The sequence below is a fragment of the Pongo abelii genome, chromosome 19 (assembly GCF_028885655.2).
Source record: "Pongo abelii isolate AG06213 chromosome 19, NHGRI_mPonAbe1-v2.0_pri, whole genome shotgun sequence".
NCBI classification, from domain to species: Eukaryota; Metazoa; Chordata; class Mammalia; order Primates; family Hominidae; genus Pongo; species Pongo abelii.
In genome coordinates this window covers 79258720-79286632 of record NC_072004.2, presented here as the reverse complement: position 1 = coordinate 79286632, position 27913 = coordinate 79258720, and the positions used below count along the sequence as shown (strand labels likewise).

At 43.8% G+C, this 27913-nt stretch overlaps 2 protein-coding genes across 6 annotated transcripts in view; one reads left to right on the top strand and one right to left on the bottom strand.

Annotated features, from left to right (window-relative positions):
• The first annotated feature begins 24 nt into the window (after positions 1-24).
• FTSJ3 (FtsJ RNA 2'-O-methyltransferase 3) lies at positions 25-7971 on the top strand. Of its 4 annotated transcripts, none has more exons than XM_054535166.2 (21): positions 25-309; positions 477-569; positions 741-846; positions 1109-1155; positions 1278-1357; positions 1778-1877; positions 1977-2171; positions 2250-2365; positions 2484-2588; positions 2678-2778; positions 2999-3079; positions 3170-3316; positions 3450-3585; positions 5240-5424; positions 5567-5690; positions 5770-6047; positions 6286-6371; positions 6463-6562; positions 6973-7156; positions 7234-7328; positions 7412-7971. In XM_054535166.2, exons 2-21 carry the CDS (start codon positions 503-505, stop codon positions 7602-7604), a joined length of 2526 nt encoding a protein of 841 aa, XP_054391141.2. In that variant the 5' UTR covers positions 25-309; positions 477-502; the 3' UTR covers positions 7605-7971. The 4 variants fall into 4 exon arrangements, with proteins under 4 accessions (XP_054391141.2, XP_054391140.2, XP_024089958.3 ...); XM_054535165.2 differs by having other exon boundaries at positions 6928-7156; XM_024234190.3 differs by having other exon boundaries at positions 294-367; positions 6928-7156.
• A 123-nt stretch (positions 7972-8094) lies between these two features.
• Positions 8095-27913, bottom strand: part of DDX42 (DEAD-box helicase 42) — a 46219-nt gene continuing 26400 nt past the window's right edge. For both annotated transcript variants that reach the window (XM_054535211.2, NM_001132896.1), the window contains 14 exon segments: positions 27765-27801; positions 26773-26922; positions 22227-22331; positions 20747-20866; positions 19501-19677; positions 18463-18591; positions 17757-17856; positions 16862-16909; positions 16249-16346; positions 15195-15471; positions 13956-14182; positions 11732-11842; positions 10431-10529; positions 8095-9729 (listed from right to left, as the gene is read on the bottom strand). In XM_054535211.2, coding sequence (XP_054391186.1) covers positions 9013-9729; positions 10431-10529; positions 11732-11842; positions 13956-14182; positions 15195-15471; positions 16249-16346; positions 16862-16909; positions 17757-17856; positions 18463-18591; positions 19501-19677; positions 20747-20866; positions 22227-22331; positions 26773-26922; positions 27765-27801 — 2395 coding nt within the window. In that variant the 3' untranslated portion in view covers positions 8095-9012.

The following is a 27913-nucleotide window of genomic DNA, read 5'->3' as shown; positions in this document are numbered from 1 at the left end:
CTGAAGACCAGGCAGAGAAGAATTCCGGGTCAATGGGCGGGGTGTGAGGCGAGACCACGCTAAGGGGACCATGGTGGGGGGCGCGGCTACTCGAGTTCAGGGGCTTTGGAAGGGGATGAGGAAGGAGAAGAACTCCTCCTCAGTGTTGCCTCATTGAAACTCTGTTTATAGTTCTTGTAATATGCCTTCCTAGTCTCAACTTTCAACTTACAAAACCCGAGGACAGAGTATCGAGAACAATCTATGGCCACACTCAAAATGGCGGAAAACCTCGAGCCAGCGACGCAGGGGACGCAAGCGGAAGCGGAAGTACGTTAGCTGCATACTTGTGCGGTTTCAAGTGTGGAGAAAGGGGCGCTGGGTCTAGGTAGTGTGCGGAGAGGGGCGCGGGGTGGAATTGCTGCGGGAAGTGGGAAACTGGAAGTGGAATCTGGTGCCCCGGAAAGAGACGTTCCCAGCTTCTACTTTCTCCCCAGATTGAGCGATACTCCCCCATTCCACCATGGGCAAGAAGGGCAAAGTTGGCAAGAGCCGACGAGACAAGTTTTATCACTTGGCGAAGGAGACGGGTGAGTCTGGATTCGCTCAGTCTGCGAGCGAGCGAGCGAGCGAGCGATCTCTGCCCGGTTCGCCTGCTCTTTCCGACCATTATGTGCCTCTCCTGCAGAAAGGGTGGTCGGTTGCGAGGCCGGAGAAATCTTACTAGTGAAGCCGTTTGCGCACTTGGTTGTTTTGTCCAGGTTACCGTTCCCGATCTGCTTTCAAGCTGATCCAGCTCAATCGCCGCTTTCAGTTTTTGCAGAAAGCCCGAGCCTTGCTGGACCTGTGTGCTGCGCCAGGGGGATGGTTCGTAACACTCGCCACAGGTTGCTCCTGGTGGCCGCTTTCTGGGTTCTGAGCTGGGATGTCTTCCAGTTTCATTGCGGGAGGGGAACCCGAATCCCGGTCCTCTTGGGGGCCGTTTCCTTTCTTGATTGCAGAGAAAGGGCTTGGAATACGTGCCTATGACATGCTTTGGCCAGTGCACGTAACACCAGGGATGAGAGATCAGTTGCCAAGAGGGGGAAAAGGATGGCTCTAGGTTTTTAAATTTCTGTTCCTTTTATAGGCTGCAGGTAGCTGCCAAGTTTATGCCTGTATCCAGCCTTATTGTGGGTGAGTAATGGACAGCTCTCCTTGGTGTTTTAAGGGGTGGGTGTATAAGGTATTTTGTCCTGTATTTTTCTCCTCCCTGCTTGAGGCAACCCTTTAGAATACTCTGACCTGATTTCTTCCAGGAGTGGACCTGGTTCCAATCAAGCCTCTCCCCAATGTTGTGACTCTCCAGGAGGACATCACAACAGAACGTTGTAGGCAGGTAATAGGAGTCTCTCTCTTCCTTCCTCCTTTATACGGAAACATCTACATCTCTGAAATTCTCTAAAGGCAAGTTTTTCCTTTTTACCATGCTTTGAGCACGTTCTTGCCTGACATCTGTACGACAAGACCTATGGCATTCGTAGTGTCCACTCCAGGCTTTATTTAGAGTCAGGGATAAAGGTGTTTGGAATTGGGAGAAGGGCAGAGATCTTTAGTGAAGTCTTCTCCCGTGAACTCAGTGTCAGACTGTAATCTCCATGAAGGTAGAGACATACTGTTTTTGTTTACTATTGTATCTCCTGTGTCTGGTACAACATTTGGCCCATGATGGGCACTCAGCAAATGACTAGATGGACAAATGGCTGAACCAGGGCCATTCCCGTGTTTCTGTTTCCATAGTTCCTTTTCTTCTTTTTAGGCCCTGAGGAAGGAGCTGAAGACCTGGAAGGTTGATGTTGTGCTCAATGATGGGGCCCCCAACGTTGGGGCTAGCTGGGTTCATGATGCTTACTCACAAGGTACAGGGAGTGTGGTGCTTGGAGATCAGGTGATGGTGGAGGTGGGGGCATGCCCTCCTGGGCCACAGAGTGCCTCAACTAATTGTCTCTATCCTACAGCCCATTTGACACTGATGGCTCTACGTTTGGCTTGTGACTTTTTGGCCCGTGGTGGCAGCTTCATCACAAAGGTTTTCCGTTCTCGTGACTATCAGCCTCTGCTATGGATCTTTCAGCAGCTGTTCCGCCGTGTCCAGGCCACCAAGCCCCAAGCCTCTCGCCATGAATCTGCAGAGATCTTTGTAGTCTGCCAAGGTGGGCATCATTTCGTTTCTCTTGATCCAGCCTCCCAACTCCCAAAGCACACTTTTTAATCTATCTTGTCATTTTTAGGATTCCTGGCCCCTGACAAGGTTGACAGTAAATTCTTCGACCCCAAATTTGCCTTCAAGGAGGTTGAAGTTCAGGCTAAGACCGTTACTGAATTGGTGACTAAGAAGAAGCCAAAGGTATGTTTTGGGGAATGGGGTCACTCTTGGGTCCTGGAACTCTAGGGAGGTTGGGCCTGGTGGGTCCTACAGGTACCCTAGAAGGGACTGCCCAACCTTCTCTCTTTTCCTCTCTAAGGCTGAAGGCTATGCTGAGGGCGACCTCACTCTCTATCACCGTACCTCAGTCACTGACTTCCTCCGAGCTGCCAACCCTGTTGACTTCCTCTCCAAGGCCAGCGAAGTGAGTCTCCAGCCTTGAGGGACATGAGGTAGCCCCAGAAACATGGCCTGAGAATCTCCCCCCTGACACCTTTCCATCCTCCCAAACAGATCATGGTAGATGATGAAGAGTTGGCACAGCATCCAGCTACCACTGAGGACATACGGGTGTGCTGTCAGGACATCAGAGTGTTGGGGCGCAAGGAGCTCAGGTATGGAGTGGGGTGGGCATGGGGGCCAGGAGCCTTGGAGGCAGGGAAAGGCCATGATGTTGCATCTCTGGGAAGAGGATATTGCTGTGCTAAAGGTTTGGGATGGGGGCCTGAGCCTTTTATGTAGCCGAAGCCCGAAAGGTGGGTAGTGAGCCTAAAACAGAAGGGGGCAAGGACAAAGAGGGAGATGGCAAGATCAGTAATAGTATCTCTGGGGCAGGTCGCTACTAAACTGGAGAACAAAACTTCGGCGATATGTGGCCAAGAAGCTGAAAGAACAAGCAAAGGCACTGGACATCAGGTGAGGAGAGAACGCAGTGAGGCAGGTGTGGACCGGGTGTCCAGGGGAAGAGTCCGGGAAAATAACCTAACTCTTGGGACTGTTTGCCAGCCTCAGCTCTGGAGAGGAAGATGAAGGTAATGAGGAGGACTCAACAGCTGGAACCACAGAGCAGCCCTCTAAGGAGGAGGAGGAGGAGGAACAACTGAACCAGACCTTGGCAGAAATGAAGGCCCAGGAGGTGGCGGAATTGAAGAGGTGAGAGGAGCTGGGGTAGAGCTTGGAGTTCCCCAACGCAGGGACTGTGTGAAGATGGGAGAAGAAAATGCAAGACATGGCTAGAAACTCTTTGGAGCTGGGCCAGTTTTACTCCCTCAATCCACCCCCTCAGGAAGAAAAAGAAGCTGTTGCGTGAGCAGAGAAAGCAGCGGGAGCGTGTGGAGCTGAAGATGGATCTGCCTGGGGTTTCCATTGCAGATGAGGGGGAGACTGGCATGTTCTCCTTGCGCACCATCCGGGGTCAGCAGGTGAGGCAGCATTGCGGGTGCAGGTTTAGGAGACAGAAGGATCTGTTTGGGTGTTTGGAGGTGGGGGGTGTTGAACGTCTTTTTAAATTGCTGAACGATAGGCTGTGGTTGCTGTCTTCACCACAGGGTGCCTTGGTGAGTATAAGGCCACAAAGAAACATAAACCAAAAAGGATGAGTTAGGTAGGTAGATGAATGTGATAGATTTATTCTTTTTTTTTTTTTTTTTTTGAGATGGAGTCTTGCTCTGTTGCCCAGGCTGGAGTGCAGTAGCACGATCTTGGCTCACTGCAAGCTCCGCCTTCCAGGTTCACACCATTCTCCTGCCTTAGCCTCCCGAGTAGCTGGGACTACAGGTGCCTGCCACCACACCTGGCTTAATTTTTTGTATTTTTTAGTAGAGACGGGGTTTCACTGTGTTAGCCAGGATGGTCTCGATCTCCTGACCTCGCGGATCCGCCCGCCTCGGCCTCCCAAAGTGCTGGGATTACAGGCATGAGCCACCGTGCCCGGCCAATAGATTTATTCTTGAAGAACTAGAATGTCAGAAAAGAACTTAGGTTATAGTAGATGCTGCCAGGTTACTTGAGTTACAAGCACAGATGAATAGAGGATCTCCCTCAGAGGGGAGCAGCAGTCTTAAGTTCATTGAGACTAAGCACTCGCATTAGGCTACTTCCACTGAATACTGAAGAACGTTTTTCCTGACAAAATCAGGGTCACAAACAAAATGAACTTTTGTGGCTTATGTGTGGGAGTGTCATAATCAGGGCATCTTTGTTGTACAGGAGGGCCAGTAGCATGGTGACCCTAGAGCAGACACAGGCTCAGGTTTCCTTCCCAGCTCTACCACCTGGAGCTTTGTGAAGTGACTGAGCTGACTACCATTTATCCTTGCTGCCTCAGTTTCCTCACCTGTAAAACAATAATAGAACCTACCTACTAGAGTTTTTGGTGAGGAATAAAAAAAGATAGGTGTAATCCCTCATATGTGATAAAACACTCAAGAAATGGTAGTTGGAGTTTTTCCTTTGAGACAAGATCTTGTTTTGTCACTCAGGCTGGAGTTCAGTGGTGCCATCATGACTCACTGCAGCCTCAAACTCCTGGCATCAAGCAATCCTCCTGCCTCAGCCTCCCAAAGTGCTGAGATTACAGGTGTGAGTCACCATACCCAGTCTAGTATCTTTGCCATGAGGAAAATAAAAGGTTCTGACAATTGGTTTAAGTGGAACAGTTTTGTTGGATGTATGTTGGCTGGGTCCTTTTTATTCAGTGGAAACAAATTGTGTAGACGGTATTCTCAGAAGGTGACTGAGATGCTGTCTGAGAATAATTTTTAAAGGAAAACCAGTGTTGTAGAATATGTTAAGATCTGGTGCTATGTGGGCTGTAGGTACCTTCCTTAAAACCTATTTGTGATACCACTGACACAAGACAGCTGAGTGGGATAGATCAGTAACCCATCCTAGAACGGGATGTTGTAAACAGGCCATTGACTACCGTGGATCTGAGCTTTCCCATCTGTGAAAGGATAATGGATTTGCCAGTGTTCTTTCTAGTGTTGCTGAGCATAGACTGAGGTGAGGGACACCAAAAAAAAAACCAGTATGTTTCCTTTTAAATAGTTTATCTTTGTTTCTGTTACACTTCAGTTATTAGAGGAAGTAACACAAGGGGATATGAGTGCAGCAGACACATTTCTGTCCGATCTGCCGAGGGATGATATCTATGTGTCAGATGTTGAGGACGACGGTGATGACACATCTCTGGATAGTGACCTGGATCCAGAGGAGCTGGCAGGAGTCAGGGGACATCAGGGTCTAAGGGACCAAAAGCGGTAAGGGGCATGTGTGTGCGCCAAAGGGAATGCTGCCACTCTGAGGCAGTGTTAGGGTGGGTACTACCAGATCCCGAGTAGGGGAGCAAGGGCTCCAGGCAATCTGGGTCTCTGAGCCCCCTACTTTCCTTTGGGTCTACAGTGTGCGACTTACTGAAGTGCAAGATGATAAAGAGGAGGAGGAGGAGGAGGAGAATCCACTGCTGGTACCACTGGAGGAAAAGGCAGTACTGCAGGAGGAACAAGCCAACCTGTGGTTCTCAAAGGTAAGGAGAGGCTGGGGGCAAGACTGCAGGGAGATGAGTCTTCCTTGGGAGAAGGGCAGCTGATGTTCTCCCATCACAGGGCAGCTTTGCTGGGATCGAGGACGATGCCGATGAGGCCCTGGAGATCAGTCAGGCCCAGCTGTTATTTGAGAGCCAGCGGAAGGGACGGCAGCAGCAGCTGCCACAGACACTGCCTTCCTGTTTGAAGACTGAGATAATGTCTCCCCTGTACCAAGATGAAGCCCCTAAGGGAACAGAGGCTTCTTCAGGGACAGAAGCTGCCACTGGCCTTAAAGGGGAAGAAAAGGATGGCATCTCAGACAGTGATAGCAGTAGTAGCAGTGAGGAAGAAGAGAGGTGAGTAGTTGCAGCTGAGAGAAGGGATGGAAAGGAAGCAGTGGCTTGAACCATTTCTCTAAATTGGGGGTTCTCAATCTTGGCTGCAGATGGGGAGGGTTAAAAATACTGTACTGACGATCCTGATTTAACTGGTCTGGGGTACAGCCTGCGTGGCAGGATTTTTGCAAATTCCGTGGGAGTGTGATCTGAGTAGTACAGAGTGGTGGAATCACTCAGAGTCCTCCCCTCTTCACAGCTGGGAACCCGTCCGTGGTAAGAAGCGAAGCCGTGGGCCTAAGTCAGATGATGACGGGTTTGAGATAGTGCCTATTGAGGACCCAGGTGAGAGCGCTGTATGCAGTGGAATGAGAAAAGACCACTGGAAGTCTCAGTATTGGGAATTGAGCTTTGACCTTTCTCCTTCCCTCTCTAGCAAAACATCGGATACTGGACCCCGAAGGCCTTGCTCTAGGTGCTGTTATTGCCTCTTCCAAAAAGGCCAAGAGAGACCTCATAGATAACTCCTTCAACCGGTAAAGGGGCCAGAAACTCATCAAGAGTGACCCAGGGTCTGGTGGGTAAATGGGTAATTTTTTTTTTTGAGATGGAGTCTCGCTCTGTCACCCAGGCTGGAGTGCAATGGCGCAGTCTTGGCTCACTGCAGCCTCCATCTTCCAGGTTCAAGCGATTCTCCTGCCTCAGCCTTCTGAGTAGCTGGGATTACAGGTGCCAACCACCATGCCCAGCTAATTTTTGTATTTTCAGTAGAGATGGGGTTTCGCTATGTTGGCCAGGCTGGTCTCAAATTCCTGACCTCAGGTGATCTGCCCGCCTCAGCCTCCCAAAGTGCAGGGATTACAGGTGTGAGCCACCGTGCCCGGTCTGGTAATTTCTTTAGAAAGCCTGGAATGTTGGATATTGGACAGATGTCCTTTCCACTCAGATACACATTTAATGAGGATGAGGGGGAGCTTCCGGAGTGGTTTGTGCAAGAGGAAAAGCAGCACCGGATACGACAGTTGCCTATTGGTAAGAAGGAGATGGAGCATTACCGGAAACGCTGGCGGGAAATCAATGCACGTCCCATCAAGAAGGTGGCTGAGGCTAAGGCTAGAAAGAAAAGGAGGGTAAGTGATGGGGCCTCCAGAGATTGGGTGGGGTGGGGGGGAATGGAGAAAAGGTCACCTGACAGGTTCCTTCGCAGATGCTAAAGAGGCTGGAGCAGACCAGGAAGAAGGCAGAAGCCGTGGTGAACACAGTGGACATCTCAGAACGAGAGAAAGTGGCACAGCTGCGAAGGTAATGGGAGGACACCACAAAGGTACACAGGGCTGAAAGTGCAGCAGAAAGCAAGCCTCTAACCTCTTCTCTTCCCCCTGTAGTCTCTACAAGAAGGCTGGGCTTGGCAAGGAGAAACGCCATGTCACCTACGTTGTAGCCAAAAAAGGTGTGGGCCGCAAAGTGCGCCGGCCAGCTGGAGTCAGAGGTCATTTCAAGGTGGTGGACTCAAGGATGAAGAAGGACCAAAGAGCACAGCAACGTAAGGAACAAAAGAAAAAACACAAACGGAAGTAAGCAGAGCTGCCAGGCTCCCAGGAGAGCATGGGGACTAGGAGGAAGGGTGTGGCGTGGCTCAGTCTGGCCCCCTTGATTACCAGCCTAGCCCCTGCTCACATCACAGCTGTCTGAAGAACAGTGAGGTGGAGTGCCTAGAACTCCCGTGGTGGTCATGAGCAGAGAGGATGTCCTCCTGCCTGCCTGAAGTAAGGTCTCCCATGAAAGCACTGCTGAACTGTGTTGACAGACCCATGACCCTTTTTTTAAACCGTTAAAGGGAAGTTTGATGTTGGAGCGATACTCAATGTAGTCAGTCTACACCTGGACGTGTGGGCCGCTTAAGCCCTCCCCCATCCTATTCCTGAATAAAACCAGGATAATGGAAGAGTTGTCTGACAGTTTTAATAAGCACTTCCCTACATCTGTCCCTATGCTGTGTGCGGCACTATTCTAAGTCCCAGCTTAATATGTACCAACTCATAGACAGAAATGACAAACGATCCACAGGTCCCGGTAGTAAAACATTTACTAGAGAGCAAGCAGAAAGGAATGCACATCTTAAAGAAACCTTCACAAAGTCACAAAAGTCAAAGTTTGTATATTTTTCCTTTTTATAAACAAGATAAACAAAAATCATCAAAATCATTTCAGCAAAAGACTTTTCTATCATTGGGGCAAGTTAAAAAAAATACAATGAAATAGAAGACACTTTAAAAGCTGTTGTTGGGTTTTTTGTTTAATTTTAAATTTAGCAATACCATCTCAAACCTGGAGCAATCCTGGAACAGTTACCAGGATCACCTTTTCCCTTCAATCCTTGTGGCTTCTGGGAATCTTCAGAGCCTGGGTCTGAAAGGTGTTTCCTACATGTCTCAGGGCTGGATGCAAACCTGGCTGGGGACCTGAGCATCAGCTCCCATTTAGAATCAGACATCTCCCTTCTCCGCAAATGTCTACAACTACCAAATTGCTCCCCAACAGTTAGCTCAATGGATTGAGTTTGCAGAAGCCAACTCCTAAAATGGGGACTGTCTGGCCATACAACTAAGAAAAAGAAGTCAATTTATAGATGTTTATAAGGTGACACCTTAGTAAAAAATATAAGCTACGTATAATATAAACGTAGAGTGAGTTTTGTGCCCTAGAAGGCCCTTTATCCCAAGATAACCTCAACTTACCCTCATGACAACTCACCTAGAGCCAAAAGAAGCTTCCCAGCTCTCACTGCTTCTAAGGACCAAAACAGCTTCCCAAGAAAACATCCGAAAATTCCTTCTGATGAAGGGGTAATGTCTCCAAACTCCAGCTCTCCACTAAGGGCAGGGGGTCCTTACACTTTGGACCCCAACCCAGCCCTGAGACACCTAGTTACCAAAATCTTTCTAAAAATTAAGGACAACTGATTTCACGCTTTAGCACATCCCCTCTAACTGTCCCATCGACTTTTCTTGCGTTTAGGCGGCTCTGGGACAGCAAAGCCGTCAGCTGTCTTATCTGTCTTGCTGTCCACCTTGTCCATCTTGTTGCTGTCCACTTTGGGTTCCATCTTGGGTTCCATCTTGGGCTCCATCTTGCTCTCACGATTACAAGCTTCTTTCCTGCTTTCCCCATTTCGACCGTCATTTGCACCCCGGTTCTCCCCATGCCGGCCTGCACTTCCTCCATGTCTGTTCTCCCCATGCCGATGGCCATCAGTATGACGGCTGCTGCTTTCTGGATGGCGGTATCCATCTCCATGGCGACCACCATCTCCGTGACGTGGACTATCGCTATGCCGATTGCCAGTCTCTCCGTGACTGTGACGGCTGCTGCCCCGGTTCTCAGTATATCTCTCTCTCTTCCCGTTGCTGCCCCCAGTCCCTTCTCGGCTGTTATTCCCGGAAGCCGTGTTGTTGACTCCTTGGGCTCCGGCAGACGGGTAGGTCACAGGGGCACCACTGATGTTGCCAGTATTGCCAAAGCCTGGGATGCCCTTGGTGGCACTGGTGATGGGGCTGTCAGGACTGTTATGGCCCTGCTGTGCTGAGTTAGTTGGAACAGAATTCAAGCTCCCTGCACTAGTCCACCCACTTGCCCCCGCAGCAGAGCTTCCAGCCTTCTGATTACTTAAACTGGCTGCAACAAAGTGACTCTTGTACTGTGACTGAAAGAGAAAGAGACATTAGGAGCAGGTAAGATAGCAAGTTCAAGAAACTTGAATATACAACTTGGCAAATGATGAGGTTTACAGAAACTCTATGCTATCTTGGCACTGTGAGTTTAGTGTCCTGATGGCCCCACAGTACGGTCCCTTTTGTTCTTGTGCTATAAAGGAAAACTTGTGGATCTCTGTGGAGAGATGGACCCCTAGTGTTCTGAAATGTACTTTTATAGCCTGATTGGCTAGAATAAAGCATCTATGTATTTAGCACATTTATCTGCATTCAAAACCAAAAGTTCTAAAAACTTAAATTTTCACACTGAAATTTAAGTTTGACAGCAAAACCTGCCTTGAACTCATTCTATCGATTCACCTTAGTGTGACTATCAGTAAATTTTGCTTCAGAAGTGAGCTGAAGGTGGGTGCCTGGCTGTTGGGAAGGGAGGGAACACACACCCTGCTGCAGGACAACAATCCCAGGCCCCGAGTGTGACTCAAAGTAGACCAGCACAAGGGGTTCTCTAGATCAACTTGCATCTCCAACTAAGCTACTGTTAGGTTTATATTCAAAATCCAAGCAGCGTGAAGACCTTAAATCTAGCATCAAGCCTAAGAGCCCAGCTACAACCAGGAAAACTAAGCCCCTCTGTCACTGCCCAAGAGTTACTCCTGAAAGTGCTTTTAATGAAATGCTTATTTCAGACCTGGAAAGCTGCTTTCATTGCCGTTAGTCGATCTCCCATAGCTCCTGTGGAAGGCTTGTAGGCCTCATAATTGCTCATTACATTGTTATTTCCTCGGTCCTAAAAAAATAAACACATCTATGAGGACGGAAAAATAAGCAGGAAAGCTCACTGCCATAGACTAGGCCTCATTATAATGAAAACCCTTGAAGTGGGAGCTACAAAGGAACTGGATACTTTTAGAAAGCTACTTCTGCTTTGTGAGAAAAGACACAGTGACAATCATTTAAAAATGCTTATGCCCTCAACCCAGAAATTCTATTTCTGGGAATTAACCCTATTAAACAGAAATGCAATCAGATTATGCCCAAAGTTGATCATGTATTTACATAAACACTTCCAATTAAGTAAAAATTACGTTAAAGATGAAAAGGCCCTGAATAGCATATTGTGTGACTGCTCAGGCCCTGAATCAAGACCATGAAGGGTCTGAATTTCGGCTTGAACACTTGTCAGTTTAACCTTAGGTGCCTCAGTGTTGTTATCTGTACTAACTTCCATTCGGTTGTTTTGAAGATTAACTAAGCTAAAACATCTGATTGCTTGGAATGGTCCTGGCACATATAAAGTGCTCAATAAATATTAGCTATTATTATGCATAATCATCATTATTATTATAATGTGGGAACAGAGTATGTAATTATCAAAGATGCCAAGTTTAACTCTAATGCTCCAGAAAAGTATACTGGCAGCTTTCTTCCCTGGCTTGGAATCAAGGTGACAGAAAACAGGCAGTTAAGAAAGGCCACCAAAAGGGTACATCTGTTACCTGGTTTGTGAGAAAAACTAGCTCCCGACTTGGAAATTCCTGATCCATTCCTGAGTTTAATGACGAGATATGGCTAGACTTTACAGTGACCCTTTGGCAACATTTCCCTAGCAGCAGGCTTTAGGCCAGTGTTGAAGGGCTTGTAAAACCAGATTGCTGGGCCCCAACTCCACAGAGTTTCTGATTCACAAGGTCTGGGGTTGGGGATGAGTTTGCATGTGCTGCTGGCCCAGGGACCACAGTGTGAGATCTCTGCTAATCTAGAATAATTTCCTGAGCAAGCCTAGTCAACCAAGTACACAAAAATGCTTCTTCAATAGCAAGTTACCATACGAATGAGCACTGCATTGACTCAAATCAGATTAAATACAAATTCCCTTCTATACAGGGTTTTAAACTCACTGAGGCTTTCTTGGGTAGATGAGAATATTCCTAATGACTTTCAGGACATGAGACCAACTATAAAGGCACTACCGTAGTACTCTAGACTCACCATGTTCTCAGAGCCCAGGCCAGGCCGCTCCCTGTAGCCTAGGCCGCCTCCACCAATGTTCAGCTTTTTTCCTTTTCCTCCTTTGAATCGAGATTTCCGAAACCAGGCATTCTGCATTGAACAAAATTCAAGGTTAAGTCAAGGGAGGGAGAAAAGACCAGAGGAAGAGAACAAGGTCAAAGAGGAAATTAAGTGGGAAGGGGGAACTTTTGCTTAATTTTCAGCCAGCACATTTACGCTAAGGGAGGAATTTTCATAGGAACCACAGATTGGTTTCTCTTTGGTAACATAATCCACCAAATTTGAAAAGTGGCTGAGATCCTTATCTAAGGCTTCCTGTAGTGCTCCCTCCCTCAAGGCTCTCCTGGAAGGGAAGTTGTTCAGATAAGCTTCAAACCCAGAGGAGTAACTTTGGCTACTTCTAACTTCCTTGAGGAAAATGAGCTTATATTTTATTCTCAAACCACGTATTATTGGACGTAAACATTTGGAGCTTAAATAACTGGTGTGTTCAGAAGCAAAGGAAAAATGCTATGTGAAGTGAGGCTTATCAGAACTGACTACAGGGACAGACTCCCAGAAAGGATGGTAGCCACACAACTGAAAATTTTATTTACCCGCAGAGAGTAAAAGTTTTCATTGAACTTGACCATTGCCACTCAACATATTTACTCACATTCTCTTAAGAATGCAGGGCCGGTGGCTCACGCCTATGAATCCCAGCACTTTGGAGGCCAAGGTGGGTGGATCACTTGAGACCAGGAGTCAAGACCAGCCTGACCAACATGGTGAAACACCCATCCCTACTAAAAATACAAAAATTAGCCAGGCATGGTGGCACATGCCTCTAATCCCAGCTGCTTGGGAGGCTGAGGCAGGAGAACTGTTTCAACCAGAGAGGCAGACGTTGCAGTGAGCTGAGACTGCGCCACTGCACTCCAGCCTGGGTGATAGAGTGTGACTCCATCTCAGAAAAAAGAAAAAAGAAAAAAAAAAAAAAAAGCAAATGTCTCTGGGAAGGTTAAAGTTTTATCTGACAATCACATATTACCAGCAAAATAAAGCGCTTGAGAGGTAGGGCAGCAGGCTTGGGCAAAGTCCTGAGCACAGAAAGCCTGAGGTACAAAAAGAAATGGAAGAAAATGCCAAAGACAAAATGTGTCCTGTTTAAAAGTTTATTTAGGACTAGCTCTCTGTGCTCAGGAGCAGGGGGAGGAAACAGTATTCTCTTCTCTCCTGCAGTGCAGGTCCTTTACTTCTAGGACCAGAAACTTGGGCAATGCCACACGGCAGCTGAGTTGTACCAGTTGTGTGAGCTGGCCTAGGCATTTGACAAACTCTTAACAGTTTCTGCTCTCAGAAAGTGTTCCGAACCCATTTGTAATTTGGGGACAGCATGGATTCAGATGACTCTAGGTTTGATTTGTTAGAATGCCTCACTTAGCTGTAGGTGGAGCACACCTGGAAGAGGGCAATCAGTGTGGTCAGAGGTCTGAGATCTCAGACTGCAAGGAATAGTTAAGAGGCACTATACAGGCTGGGCACAGTGGCTCACGCCTGTAATCCTAGCACTTTGGGAGGCTGAGGCCGAGGCGGGCGGATCACCTGAGGTCAGGAGTTCTAGACCAGCCCGACCAACATGGCAAAACCTCATCTCTACTAAAAATACAAAAATTGGCCAGGCGTGGTGGTGGGCGCCTGTAATGCCAACTACTTGGGAGGCCAAGGCAGGAGAATTGCTTGAACCCAGGAGGCAGAGGTTGCTGTGAGCCGAGATCGCGCCATTGCACTCCAGCCTGAGCGACAGAGCGAGATTGTCTCAAAAAAAAAAAGGGGGGGGGGGGCACTATACTATACACATATTAAAGACATCACACATTTTTAGCCTCCCAGAAGAAAAGTTTTGTGGAGGAAGAGCAGTAAGGAGAATAGTAACCATCTTTGAGATTGAATTTACTCCTAAGTGTGCTATGGGGTAGAAATTACAAGGACAGATTTTAGCACAAAAGAATAGCTTTTCAAAACAGATGTTCTTGAAAGAAGGAGAAGACCAGATAAGACTAGATGAATTTTAGTATCTCACAATTCCTATTGTACCTCATAAGCCCCACATCCTCCCTGCCACCCAACTTTCTTGTCAAGTTTTTATGTTATCTGCTCCAGGACTGCTAAAATGTCTTGGTCTTATAACCAGGAGCAATCAAAAGTGTGCCCAGCCCCTCACCTGCATTGCCAGATCTAGGAGTTCCTTAGAAACGTGTTGATTGGCTCCTTCCAAGTTCCGGACCAGGTCACCAGCAAAATTGCTGTCCTTGGGAGTGAGTAGGGTATAGGCCACACCTTTCTCACCCGCTCTTCCTGTGCGGCCAATCCTATGCGTGTGGGTATCAATGTCTCGTGCCACATCATAGTTAATGACAGTCTTAATTGAAGGAATGTCCAGACCACGGGCTGAAATAAAAAGCAACCAAATTCTTTTATTCTTCATCTGTAGTCAAAAGATCAAAGTAACCAGAAATGCTAGTGCTCTAATAAGCCACATTTCCTTTATCTAGGCAAAGTGCATGGGTTTGGTGAGCCGAGATACAGGCATGTTAAGTCATCACCATAGATTCTATGATGTTAGGCCTTCTAGTGTAAGGGACTTTTATTTTTTATTTTTATGAGACGGAGTCTCGCTCTGTTGCCAGACTGGAGTGCAGTGCCATGATCTCGGCTCACTGCAACCTCCGACTCCCTGGTTCAAGCAATGCTCCTGCCTCAGCTTCCCAAGTAGCTGGGATTATAGGCACGCGCCACCACACCCAGCTAATTTTTGTATTTTTAGTAGAGATGGGGTTTCACCATGTTGGCCAGGATGGTCTCGATCTCCTGACCTCAGGTGATCCGCCCGCCTCCACCTCCCAAAATGCTGGGATTACAGGCGTGAGCCACCGTGCCTGACCGGGACTTTTATCTTTTGCATCAGTAATCTGCCATGCCCTCTTCTCTTGCACTGGGAATGTATTTTTAAAATGTGTCATGAAGCTGAGAAGTTGTCTCCTTTCTGGGAAAAAATATCAGTGTTTAAGGGTAGTTATTAAAACTTGACAGAACAAATCCAGAAATCATACTCCAAAAACTGTTCTCATCCTGAGTGAAGTTGCCCAACTAAGCTGTGTATAGTAGATCAATGTAAGGGTAAGGTATCTACTATATTCAGACATACAATAAGGGCGTTCACTGCCTTTTTTCCCCAAGTTGGCTTCTAGCTGCAGGGATTCTTTGATTAGAGAGAAATACTAAGTGAAAAGACTGTGATCCCTGTGCTGAACTGCTGCTTCCTTGGGGGTTTGAGTGGGGGATGGCCAGCCAGGCCAATAGTCTTTCCATCAGCCTGCTCAGATATTACAGGTCTTATATAGTAAGACACAGTACACTTATAGCCTAGGAACTTAATGTTGTTGAAAAATTCATACTCTACCTGCAACATCTGTGGCCACCAGGACTGGGATGTCCTTTTTCTTAAAGTCTGAAATGACCTTGTTTCTCTCACTCTGATCCATATCCCCATGCAGCAGCCCAAGATTATGACCCTCCTGTTTAAGGTTATTCGCTAGCTCTTCAGCATTGGCTTTTTTAGTAACAAAGAGGAGGACACTTCCTGAAGAGGTAAATTCTACCAGACGCCGGGTAAGCCAGTTCCATTTACTAGGTCCAGAATGGAGAATCTCCACAATCTGTGTCACATCTTCATTTGCCTGAGAAGGAAGAAATGAAACAGATGATTGTGACATTGGAGCCACAGGGCACCTGAACAAGGACTAGACATTATATTTTCTACCTGCATCGAGAAGACCTTGAACAATCCCAGTTCTCCTTGGGCCTTCAGCAAGTCAAGTGCAGCTCAAAACTCACCTTTCCTTTCCAATCACCTTGCTCTCCACCTGGTGTACATACTTAATTTGTACGCCCCACTACTTTGTAGAGCTTTCCTTAACAATAACCATGGCAAGCAACTGAAGCATTCTCTAAGCAGCAATAACTGAATTCCAAGTCCCAATTCAGAGTAATTTTCCACATAGCGCATATGTACAGGTAAGAAATGAAACCTGATTTTTTCCAGGCCTTTCAGGTCACCCTTTCCCTCCTGTGTAGGCCCCTGCCACAATAATTAAAACATCAGTTCCAACCTAATACGCTGATGCTTGCAGGCACATCTGTCTCTTTGAAGCCTTTTTAAAAGCCTTTTTAAAATCTGTCTCTTTGAAGCCTTTTATTGAGACATTCAATAAAACAAAAAAAAAGCAAAATGAACAAAATCAACTTGTACCCATCACCTAGCTTCAATGATTCCCAACATTTTGCCAGTCTTGTTTCGTCTATCCCCACAACTTGCAAAATACCCAATCTCAAGCATGTTGCATCTATAAACATAATATCTTTTTTTTTTATCTCAATAGTGGGAAATTAATTCTGTGTTCCATAATATGAGAAATAAACCCATTAAGGTCCCATCCAGCCCTGCTTAGCGTTACCTCTCCAATATCTCCCTGCACCACTCTAATAGGGTCGATCAGGATGTCTCTGGCCAACTTTTCAATCTTTTTCCGAAAAGTTGCACTAAATAAGAGAGCTAAAAGGTAAGATAAATTCTGTTAGAGAAACAATATGATATCTTTATGCATATCCATTAAGCTGCTTTGGTATTCAGGATTATTCAGTTTTTTTACATAAGCTCACCTGAACTTTAAATTTAGTTTAAAAATTGATTCACTAGGGAAAGATTTGCTCTTATTCTATTTTTATTACTTTTTTAGTTAAGACAAGTTGTCAGTATGGTTCAGAAAAAGACTCTTGATTTCAAATCAGCAGATCTGTACTGTACACTGCTTCTACCCACCGATAAAACTGTATAATTTAGGGCAACTTATTTAATTTCTGAGCCTTGGTTTTATCATCTATAAAAAGGAACAAGTTATATCTAGTGCTAAGATCCTGTCCAGCTCAGATAAACTCATTACCTCCCTCATTATGGTTCTCACCAACAGACACATGGTCATTTTTACTTCCATAACTCTACGTGCTTATAAAATAAATAAGTGCCCTTTTTAGTACAAACTTGGTTTAACAAAAGTGCTTCACACATACTCTGCCTGTCAGGACGAACATGACTTGCTATGGATCGAACCTGGTACTCTGGAAGAAAACAGAACAATAAAATTAACATTATAACCTGAAATACAGTTTGGGAAGCCTGGAAAAAGCCATTTTAGTAAAAGTCTTCATAAGAAGTTGTAAGAATTAAGAAAATTAGAAACCCCAGGCCGGGCGCAGTGGCTCATGCCTGTAATCCTAGCACTTTGGGAGGCCGAAGCAGGCGGATCACTTGAGGTCAGGAGTTCACAGCCTGGTCAACGCAGCTATCTCTACTAAAAATACCCCCCAAAAAAAAAGCCAGGCCGTGGGGTAGGTGCCTATAACCCCAACTACTCAGGAGGCTGAGGCAGGAGAATCGCTTGAAACCGGAAGGAGGAAGTTGCAGTGAGATCGCACCACTGCACTCCAGCCTGGGCAACAAGAGCAAAACTCTGTCTCAAGAAAAAAGAAGCTCCTAAACATATGATTCAGTATAAAAGTGAAAAATCTTCCCTCCATCCAACTGGGCTAGGTCTAGCAGTGTTCCAATCAGTAAAGACAGCTATGAGGATAGGAAAGCAAAGGGCCTCAAGTGATCTGACATTCACCTACCCAAGAACACAGACCTTAACCTCTATGATCAAAGGCATATGAATATAAATGAAGACAGAGAAAATATTCCCCTTATATACAAAGGCACTTTGAAATTTCCTCAACCCAATAAAACCTAACATACTTTTCCAGAGAAAACTCCTAAAAATGTTCATCTTAGCTAATTTCTATAGTCTAACCCCATCCAGGAGTATTTTTAGCTTCTCTCATGCTGAAAAAATAGTCTAGAAAGACATGGGAAAAAAAACTAGTATCATGAGGATGGGGACAGAAGAAACTGGTATTCAAGGCATACCAAATCCCATGTCAAACATTCGATCTGCTTCATCAAACACAAGGTAAGAGACTCTTTGAAGATTGGTAGCTTTCTTTTTCACATGATCTATCAGTCGACCCTATGAGATCAACAAAATGAACAGTAAGTATAATTAAAGGCATTCACAGGGACTTTCTAAGCAGTTGCACTCCTGGCAAAAGTGCTAATTCTCTAGTCTCAGACTGTAATAGATACTGGTCCAACAGCCACATATCTTATGCACCACTTAGCTCAAAGGAACAGAAATTTTGAAAACTCAATTGCTTCTTCATTTACACTGTGATTTAAATTCTGTGGGAAAGTGGCCAGAAGCAGTTTTTGAGGCATTCTAAAGTGACCTGATTTAAAGCATAATGACAGGTTTCAATGTTTAAATTACACTTAGGCTATTCTGACCATATGTATCTTTCTGATTCTTGATGAACTTGGCAATCATTTTGTGGGAGAGTATAAGAAAAACTATTTGACATAGAGGGGAATTTGTAGCTACTAGCCTATATGTCACAGAGACTCTTACTGAACTGCTAATTTAGCCACCAATCAAAATTAAAACCACAGGCTGCCGTTCATCAGAAAATTTTCAACCCTGCTTTTACAACACTTTAGGGGAAATTCTCTGCAAAACTAATCATGTTTTCCATACCGAGGGAGGCTGAGAAGCCATTTAAACACAAGGCATACTTACTGGGGTACACACAACAATCTCTGCCCCCTCCTGAAGGGCCTTGGCCTGCTCCCACATACTCCCTCCTCCATATACGGCCACTGATCGAAGATTATATGCTTTTCCAAACCGCTTACATTCTGCATGGATCTACAAAGTTGTGAATAATGTATTAACAAACTGTGACACTAACAAATACCTGTTACAACCCAAAGGAAGTTCTGAAAAACAGAATGTGATGTCATAAAAAATCGAAACCTAGAACATACTTTAAAATCACGATTTTATTCATAAAGGTATAAATGAATAGAATACCATTATTGCATCTCAACAGATTATCTAAAATCTTCCTTTATTCATTTTACCCCCTTCTCTTCCTGATTCTGTCACTGCTTTTCTACCAAGACAAAATTAATTCATCCTACAGAAAAACTGTCAGCTTATAATACAAACAATGCCCATATCACAACAGGCTTTTCCTCTTAAAAACAGTAGTTCTGGCCAGGCACAGTGGCTCACACCTGTAATCCCAGCACTGTGGGAAGCCGAGGCAAGCAGATCACTTGAGGTCAGGAGCTCGAGACCAGCCTGGCCAACATGGTGAAACCCCGTCTCTACTAAAAATAAAAAAATTAGTCAGGTGTGGTGGCGTGTGCCCGTGATCCCGGCCTCTCGGCTGAGGCAGGAGCATTGCTTGAAACTGGGAGGTGGAGGTTGCAGTGAGCTGAGATCACACAACTGCACTCCAGCCTGGGCAAAAGAGTGAGACTCTGTCTCAAAAAAAGCAAATAAATAAAAACAGTAGTTTTTAGGGGAAAATATGTATTTGGTTATATAGAAAATATTTAACACATACTTTCCAAAAATTTCCTGGTAGCACAACACTGTGAACATACTTAATGCCACTGAACTGTACATTAAAAATGGTTACGATAATCAATTTTGTGTGTACCTTATCACAATTTAAAAAAAAAGTTTCCTGGTCATTCTACCTCACTTGACTGGCTGGTCCCTTGCTAGTCCACATATGGAAGGAGGCATTCTATAGAAAGCACATACCTGCTGGCAAAGCTCCCTGGTAGGACACACAATCACTGCAATTGGTCCATCACCTGGTTCCAACTCCTTCTGGTCCATTATATGAATCAACATGGGCCAAATGAAGGCTGCAGTTTTCCCACTACCTGTTTTGGCAATACCAATCATGTCTCTACCACTTAATGCCACAGGCACACCCTGGGAAAAAGTAAAATATAACCACTCTAAAATTTCAATTCTAAAGATGTACTGAAGCAAATCCTGGGGAAGGATAAATGACTACTAATGATATTTTTATTTGCAATGGAACAAAACATATCCGGTGCTATGCATACTGGTTGTGAAACAGAAATATCAATATCCAACATTCTCATTAACTTCTTGATTTATAGGAAATGACATCATTCTGATTATGTGGATATCAGCCACCACTTACAGAAAAGAAACAACTCCATTTTGTTTAAAATATAGAAATAAAAAATCAAGGCCGGGCAGTGGCTCACGCCTGTAATACCAGCACTTTGAGAGGCCAAGGTGGGCAGGCTGTCTGGGCTCAGGAGTTCAAGACCAGCCTGGGCAACACAGTGAAACCCCATCTCAACTAAAATACAAAAAATTAGCCAGGTGTGCTGATGTGCACCTGTAAACCCACCTACTTGGGAGGCTGAGGCAGGAGAATTGCTTGAACCTGGGAGACAGAGATTGCAGTGAGCCAAGATCGCGCCACTGCACTCCAGCTTGGACAACAGAGTGAGACTCTGTCTCCAAAAAAAACAAAAACAAAAACAAAACAGAAAAATTGCAATTTATAATGAAGGGTTGCTAAAATTTAAAAAATTTCCCCCCCTTAAGAAGGTACAGACTATCTCATTCATATATAGAAAATGAGAATTTTCTGCATAAGAATAAATAAATCCCATATATAAATGGGAAAAAGCAGCTAAAACTTTCAGTAATTAATGAGAATTTTCAAGTGACGGACAAAGGAATTCTAGTCATTGTCAGTGCTAAATTTGTCCATATACGAACCTTTTTGGTTAGGTTTAGGCCTAATAAATTATTTTCTTCATATCATATTTTCAACATACGTCAGATACAAAAGAATATTTGTCAGCCATTTAGTGACTTCTTAGGAATGATAAATACCTCTATCCTTATCAATAAGGTTCTACACTAAACACTGTTTTACTGCTGTGATTTGTTTTTAAACTAATATAGTCATGAAAGATTACCCTACTTTATTTTTCTTTCATTATGTTTTACTTACCTGGCACTGTATTGGAGTGGGTTGTGTGTATTCAGATTTCCGAATCTGGTGCATAAGTTGTTCGTCAAACCCAAAATGAGCAAAGCTACTTCCTGGTCTAGGAGGTGCAGCACCAGAGACCTAGAGATAGAGACAACTCCCCAGAATGACTTGTACTTCAACATTAACAGCATTTGAAGTTCAACAATACTTACCTGGATCTAGCATTTTAGCTGGAGTATGAAGTAAAAATACAAGTCTGTAAGCCAAAATCATACAATGAAAAGGCAAAACCTCAAATGGTAACAAATATAAACCTCATATTAAAAACTCCATGATAAATATTCCCAAGATAATTGTCATACAATTTTAAATGATTAAAAATTTCTTATATCAAAATTAATTTTCCCACAACAAATAAAACGGAAAAAAAATTGTTTGATGAATTGGGAAGTCATAACTGTTCTTTTGCTATTTTGCATTAAGTATTAACCAGATGGTAGAAAAAAATTAATGTATCTTACTCTTGAAATGAAAATTCCAAGTGGGCTCCAAATAAGACAAGTCTACACATGCTGGCTACCAAGATATAATCTACTGCCTCCACTTTCAGTTATGCTTGATGAATTAACGTCTCACTTAGTGATGGTCCAGCCACTGTCAAGCCCTGCTCAAACTGCACCTAGGTGAAGAATGGGGCTTATAATCTCCATTTTGTCCCCCAGAGTGGTAACCTTTCAATGCTTCTCTGGTGATGTTGATATTTCTAATCAGGATTTCAGGGGTTTTACTTAAAAATTTTCTTGGGTCATTGGGGAGGTGAGTAACCTCTTGGAAAACAGACAAGTATACACACACAAATACACACCCCTCTTGGAAAACAGGAGTTTAAACATCGTGTAGTAACTGATAAGGTGCACACAGGCGAGAAAGTTGTCTATATTAGAGTAGATAGCATAGCATATTTTTTCTGTGTGTTTCATTTACCATCTAGCAGCACCTTAAACCAATGTAGCCAATGTGAAGCCCAAAACTTTCTGGTAGGCAGTTTAAACCATTCTGAAATTAGTACATGCATATTTTTTAAAGGTATTAGTTTATTCTGATTTTTAAAATAAAGCATACTATATGTAATTTGACAGACAAGTTTATCTCAATTTCAAAATATTCTAAGATATCATATGTCAACATCTATTCATTCTATTTCCTCTTCCTTTAGATGGGGACTCCCACCTTTCATCACTAGCCCATCCAGCACAGAACATACAAAACTGACTGAAATATGAAAGAAGAAAATGATCCTATCCTAAAACAGCATCTAGAAGACTAAAACAATCAAATTAAGAGACATGAACAGAAGGGATATAATAATTACTCTGGCAAAGACAGTTCAGAGACCACTAGAAAAGAAATTCAAGGTTATTAGTTTAGATAACCAATAATACTAAATCTGGACTAATTAACATTAATATAAGAATATTGAGCTTAATGATTGTCTTACCCGAAGATTGAGCTTATGCCGGAGATCTATTAACTGCTGTGGAGTGAGGTTGGTTATCTCTTCATGCTCATTGTAAAAGTTTTTTTCAAATGGTGGATAGTCAATCTGCAGGTCCAATTATTCAAAGTTAGTCTAGAATTCAAGAGTCAATTCTGTAAGTTTGATTTTATTGCAAAATAATCTTTTCCAAATTTTACACAAGTAAAGCCATTCCAGCTAGAGAAAGCAAAAAAATTAATTTATTCTCAACTCAGATCCTAAAAAGTACAGCTAATTTGTTTTCTGTTCCTATTTTCAATATAAATACCAACCTACTTCTTTTTTTGGTTGAGACATAGTCTTGCTCTGTCACCCAGGCTGTAGTGCAGTGGTGCGATCCTGGCTCACTGCAGCCTCCACCTCCCAGGTTCAAACAATTCTCACGCCATCTCAGCCTCCCAAGTAGCTGGGATTACAGGCATGAGCCACTGTGCCTAGCCTAACACCAATCTACTTCCTAAAGAGACTCTTAAGGAAACCTCAAATTTGAACAACATTGAAGCAGACTAAGGAATCTCTCTATAATAACAAAGACCTCAGAGGACAGAGAAGATATTTCACCATATAACATTTAAATATGTTTTGAATAAAGCTGTTTAACCTAGCTCTAAGCATTTAAAAACATTCCTAATATTTATTTTGGAGACAGCTCTGCTTTTAGAGGGAGTTCTATTCTGTTTAAAAACATGGAGTTGTTTATAACTTTTAAAAAATGTATGGCCAAGAATTTCCAATTCCAGAGAGTAGCAGTCACTTCTATTATTCTTTTCATAGCTTAGTGTAGTAGGTATACAAAACATAAGCACATCACCACCTATCAATTTGGCTAAATTATTTTTTATAATTTTTTTTTTTTTTTTCCAGAGACAGGATCTTGCTATGTTGCCCAGGCTAGACTCAAACTCCTGGGCCCAAGTGATTCTCCTGCCTCAGCCTCTCCAGTAGCTGCGACTCCAAGCATGCGCCACCATGCCTGGCTCTTAAACTTATTTTTTAAGAAAAATATAAGCATTCTATAGGTAGTTAAAAAAAAATCATAGTTCTGGATACATAAAAAAAATTGGCAAGAAGAGTGACACTGTCTTGTATTTTCACAAATTTCTTTATTAATGTCGACTTAAATAGCTCCTACTATATTCAAATTATTGTAACAGGTTGGTTTTATTTAAGCCTGTAAGAAAATCTGGCCTTCAGGCCAGGAGCAGTGGCTCATACTCGTAATCCCAGCACTTTGGGAGGCTGAGGTGGATGGATCACTTGAGGTCAGGAGTTCGAGACCAGCCTGGCCAACATGGTGAAAGCCCGTCTCTACCAAAAATACAAAAATTAGCGGGGCGTAGTGGCACACACCTCTAGTCCCAGCTACTCGGGAGGCTGAGGCAGGAGAATCTCTTGAACCCGGGAGGAAGAGGAGGCTGCAGTGAGCCAAGGTTGCATCACTGCACTCCAGCCTGGGCGACAGAGCAGGACTCCATCTCAAAAAAAGAAAAGAAAAAATACGTAGTTCAAAAAAAGAGGACAGTATTTTAGTAGCCTTTTCAGATACCTTTTTTTTGAGATGGAGTCTTGCTCTGTCATCCAGGCTGGAGTGCAGTGGCACGACCTCAGCTCACTGCAACGTCCTCCTCCTCCAAGGTTTAAGTGATTCCCCTGCCTCAGCCTCCTGAGTAACTCGGATTACTGATGCCTGCCACCAATCCCAAAGATGGGGTTTCACCATGTTGGCCAGGCTGGTCTCAAACTCCTGCCCTCAAGTGATCTGCCCGCCTTGGCCTCCCCAAGTGCTGGAATTATAGGCATGAGCCACCGCACCCAGCCCTTTTCAGATACTTTTTATTTTACACTAAAACTTGACAAGTGGTCATTTCCTAAAAGTTATTTTCATTGTGTAATGTGAAACCATATTACTGAAGTTTTCACACTCTGTTACATTATAATCCATTTATTTATCATGTATTTTGAGTTGAGTTTTTATTCATGCTTGACTTTATAATGTCGTACATTGATCATTTGGAAAATATTGGTTCACTGAGGTTATATACAGATCATCCAAATGTTAACACATTTCATTATATTAAAAATCAGTTATTAGTATCACCATCAATTTTGTCACAATGGTCTTTAAGTACTGAAAAGCTGTCAAGCCTACTGTGGTAGATGTAAGTTTTCCAAATTCTAATTTTTGCTTGAAAGCTTGAATTTTTTTTTTTTTTTTGAGATAGAGTTTTGTTCTTATTGCCCAGGCTGGAGTGCAATGGCATGATCTCAGCTCACTGCAACCTCTGCCTCCTGGATTCGAGTGACTCTCCTGCCTCACCCTCCCGAGTAGCTGGGATTACAGGCATACGCCACCACGCCTGGCTAATTTTGTATTTTTAGTAGAGACGGGGTTTCTCCATGTTGGTCAGGCTGGTCTCAAACTGCTGACCTCAGGTGATCCACCCGCCTCGGCCTCCCAAAGTGCTGGGATTACAGGCATGAGCCACCATACCCGGCCTGAACTTTGTTATTAAAAAACAAAATTTAGATGGAGTTTCACCAAGTTGCCCAGGCTTATCTCAAATTCCTGAGCTCAAGTGATCTACCCGCCTCAGCCTCCCAAAGTGTTGAAATTACAGGCGTGAGCCATTGCGTCTGGCTGAAAGCTTGAATGTCTATCATGGGTAAGAAACACTTTCAATTGTTTTCCTTGAAATGTCATTGATTTTGTCCAGTGAAAGTGGTGTTCTATGAAAAAAAGTAGCTAGTTCACCTTACAACTCAAACACATAAGTGCTTTTCCTTGAAATGGCTACCATATTTTGGTATGCAACAGAAATGCTTTATGCGTACTTCCCATTTTATCACACAGAATAAAAAGACATGTAGCTCAAGGGTCACGATTTTAATAATTTTTGCTGTTGTAGGGCATTCTTGAGTGAAACTGGCCTTTTTTTTTTTTTTTTTTTAAACTGCAATCGTCTGAGAACAGAGAATATGCCTACTAGAACAGTTTGGTGCCACTGGCTTGATTCATGCTAAGGCATCAGCAGTTCTACTTATCACTGCTTTTACACCAACAATGCAAATGTTGATGCAGTAACAAAGGAAAATAATCTTGGTATAATGAAAAGTGTTTGGACTCTGTAGGCTCCCTGAAAGGGGTTCTTGGTCCACACCGAGAACCACTGCTCTAGATCTAGAATCATTAGTGTATGTGAGATCTCAGCTGATATTTAACCTGGATGAAACACTGATATTTTTTCAAGTGGGTATACTGATGTCCTCATTCTTTAAGGATCCTGTAATTACTGGCTCCACTTTGAAGAAACAGCCTCTCATCTGCCCCAGATCTAGGACCAACAGTAAAAATTTACAGCAATTAAAAAAACAAATGTGACCGGGTGCAGTGGCTCACATCTGTAATCCCAGCACTTTGGGAGGCCAAGGTGGGTGGATCACTTGGGGTCAGGAGTTCGAGACCAGCCTGGCCAACGTGGTAAAACCCCATCTCTACTAAAAATGAACCTGGGAAGCAGAGGCTGCAGTGAGCCAAGATTGCACCACTGCACTCCAGCCTGGGCGATAGAGCAAGACTTCGTCTGGAAAAAAAATAAACAAAAAAATAAAGGCATGCCAGGTACAGTAGCGTACACCTGTAGTCCCAGCTACTCAGGAGGCTGAAGGTGAAAGGATCGCTTGAGCCAGGGGGTTTGGGGCCAGTCTGGGCAATACAGCAACAACAACAAAAACAGTAAACACAGGCCTAAACGGTCCCAATTTGAAAGAAAGATGTCACGGCTGGGTGCAGTGGCTCACGCCTGTAATCCCAGTGCTTTGGGAGGCCGAGGGGATCACCTGAGGTCAGGAGTTCAAGACCAGCCTGGCCAACATGGCAAAACCCCATCTCTACCAAAAATATTTTTAAAAAATTAGCCAGGCATGGTAGTGGGCACCTGTAATCCCAGTTACTCAAGAGGCTGAGGCAGGCAGAATTGCTTGAACCCAGGAGGCAGAGTTGCAGAGAGCCGAGACTGTGCCACTGCACTCCAGCCTGGGTGACAGAGAGACAGAGAGAGAGAAAAAGAAGAAAGAAAAGAGAGAGAAGAAAGAGAAGAGAAGAAAGAAAGGAAAGGAAAAGATGAAAGGAGAGAAAGAGAGAAAGGGAGAAAGAGAAGAAAAGAAAAAGAAAGAAAGAAAGAAAAGAAAACAAAGAGAAAGAAAGAGAAAGGAAGGAAGGAAAGAAAGAAAGAAAGAGAGAAAGAAAAGTATTGGTTCTGGAAAACAAGTAAAATTACTTGAAAAAAATGTTTTAATTCTAAAGTCAAATGTAAGTGATTCGGCTATACTTTTGAACAAGATAGGCTATAAAGTCTCATGGAATTTGTGGCTCAACCACTTAGTAGAGATGACAAGATGCATACGCTCATGACGTAAGAGTATTCCACTACTGAGAAAATCTAAATGTTAAAGCTGAAGTAAAGCATCAGCTTGAAACAAGAGTAAAATTCAGCAAGAAACACCATACCTCTGAATGATCAATGGGGGGAAGAGGATCAATGATTTTTTTGGTAGGTGCAATTGGATTTCCGTCACTATCATATTCTAGATTGTCTTCCTCTTCCTCCTGAACCACACCAGCAGTTGGGTTTTCTGCCATGTATCGAAAATAAGCTTCCTGCAGGAAAGCACAAGAACATAATCACACCCAAGTACAATTGAGAATGTTTCTGCTCCTGTAATTAGCACATATAGTGTACCAGATGACTGCACAGTTAAAATACCTACCAAGTAAGGCAAGACCCTTACTAGCAATGATTCCTTTAATAATAGCAATATTCAGAAGAACAATCAGAAGAAATGAATTAAACAGTTAGTACTATTAAATGTTGCAACTTGTTTAATAGAAGACTTACAAATCTGTCTGTTCCACAGCCTTCCTGGAGTGGGGTGTCTATCAACCCTGCCCAGAGCCGTAGAACACATGCTGTGGCTTTAACAATCCAAGTTTGGAAGTTAACGCTAATTAGAAAGGTCACAAACCTGGAAAGGGCTACCACTCACTCTGATTCTCATCACTCCACAACTGAACAATGGGGGAAAAGAGACTAATGGACAGTAATTAATGTTCCAGCTTGAAATACAAGAACCACAAACAGGACACTTACTAAGAGACAGAAGTTAGATGTTACCAGAGGCCATCAATAGATCCCATACTACTCTACCACTTGATTTATCAGAATAAACATTAATTTTGGATTTAAAAAGAAGCAAGCTGAATAAAGCTCGTATTTGCTTTGGATGTCACAGTTGATCAAAAATTCCATCTTCAATATGGGGGAAAGCCATGTGAATCTATGTATTACCAATTGGTCACACAGGTACAAAAGGAGCAAATCAAATGACATTCCCTGCTGAATGTCAGGAATGGCCATTTCGAGTGAAGGCAAGCTCTAGCTTGTCCCCAGTATAGACTTTGTGGATAAAAATAAAAGATAGAAATACTGCATAGGAACTCACTTGGTCATCTTCCTCTTCAATGTCATCTCGAATACCCCTGGAAAAACAAGCGGAGAAACAAACTTCCCTGCAAATGTTCCACATACCCAGCTCCATACTTACAGATTAGTGTTGAATTCCATACAGCATAGGAACTCTCAACACTTATA

Bases quoted from the DNA above. Each gene is read 5' to 3' on its own strand.
- FTSJ3 (XM_054535165.2), top strand. From the start codon at position 503: ATGGGCAAGAAGGGCAAAGTTGGCAAGAGCCGACGAGACAAGTTTTAT. The intron at 6,048-6,285 runs GTGAGTAGTTGC...CCCTCTTCACAG, and splicing joins AGCAGTGAGGAAGAAGAGAG to CTGGGAACCCGTCCGTGGTA. The intron at 6,563-6,927 runs GTAAAGGGGCCA...TAATTTCTTTAG, and splicing joins ATAGATAACTCCTTCAACCG to AAAGCCTGGAATGTTGGATA.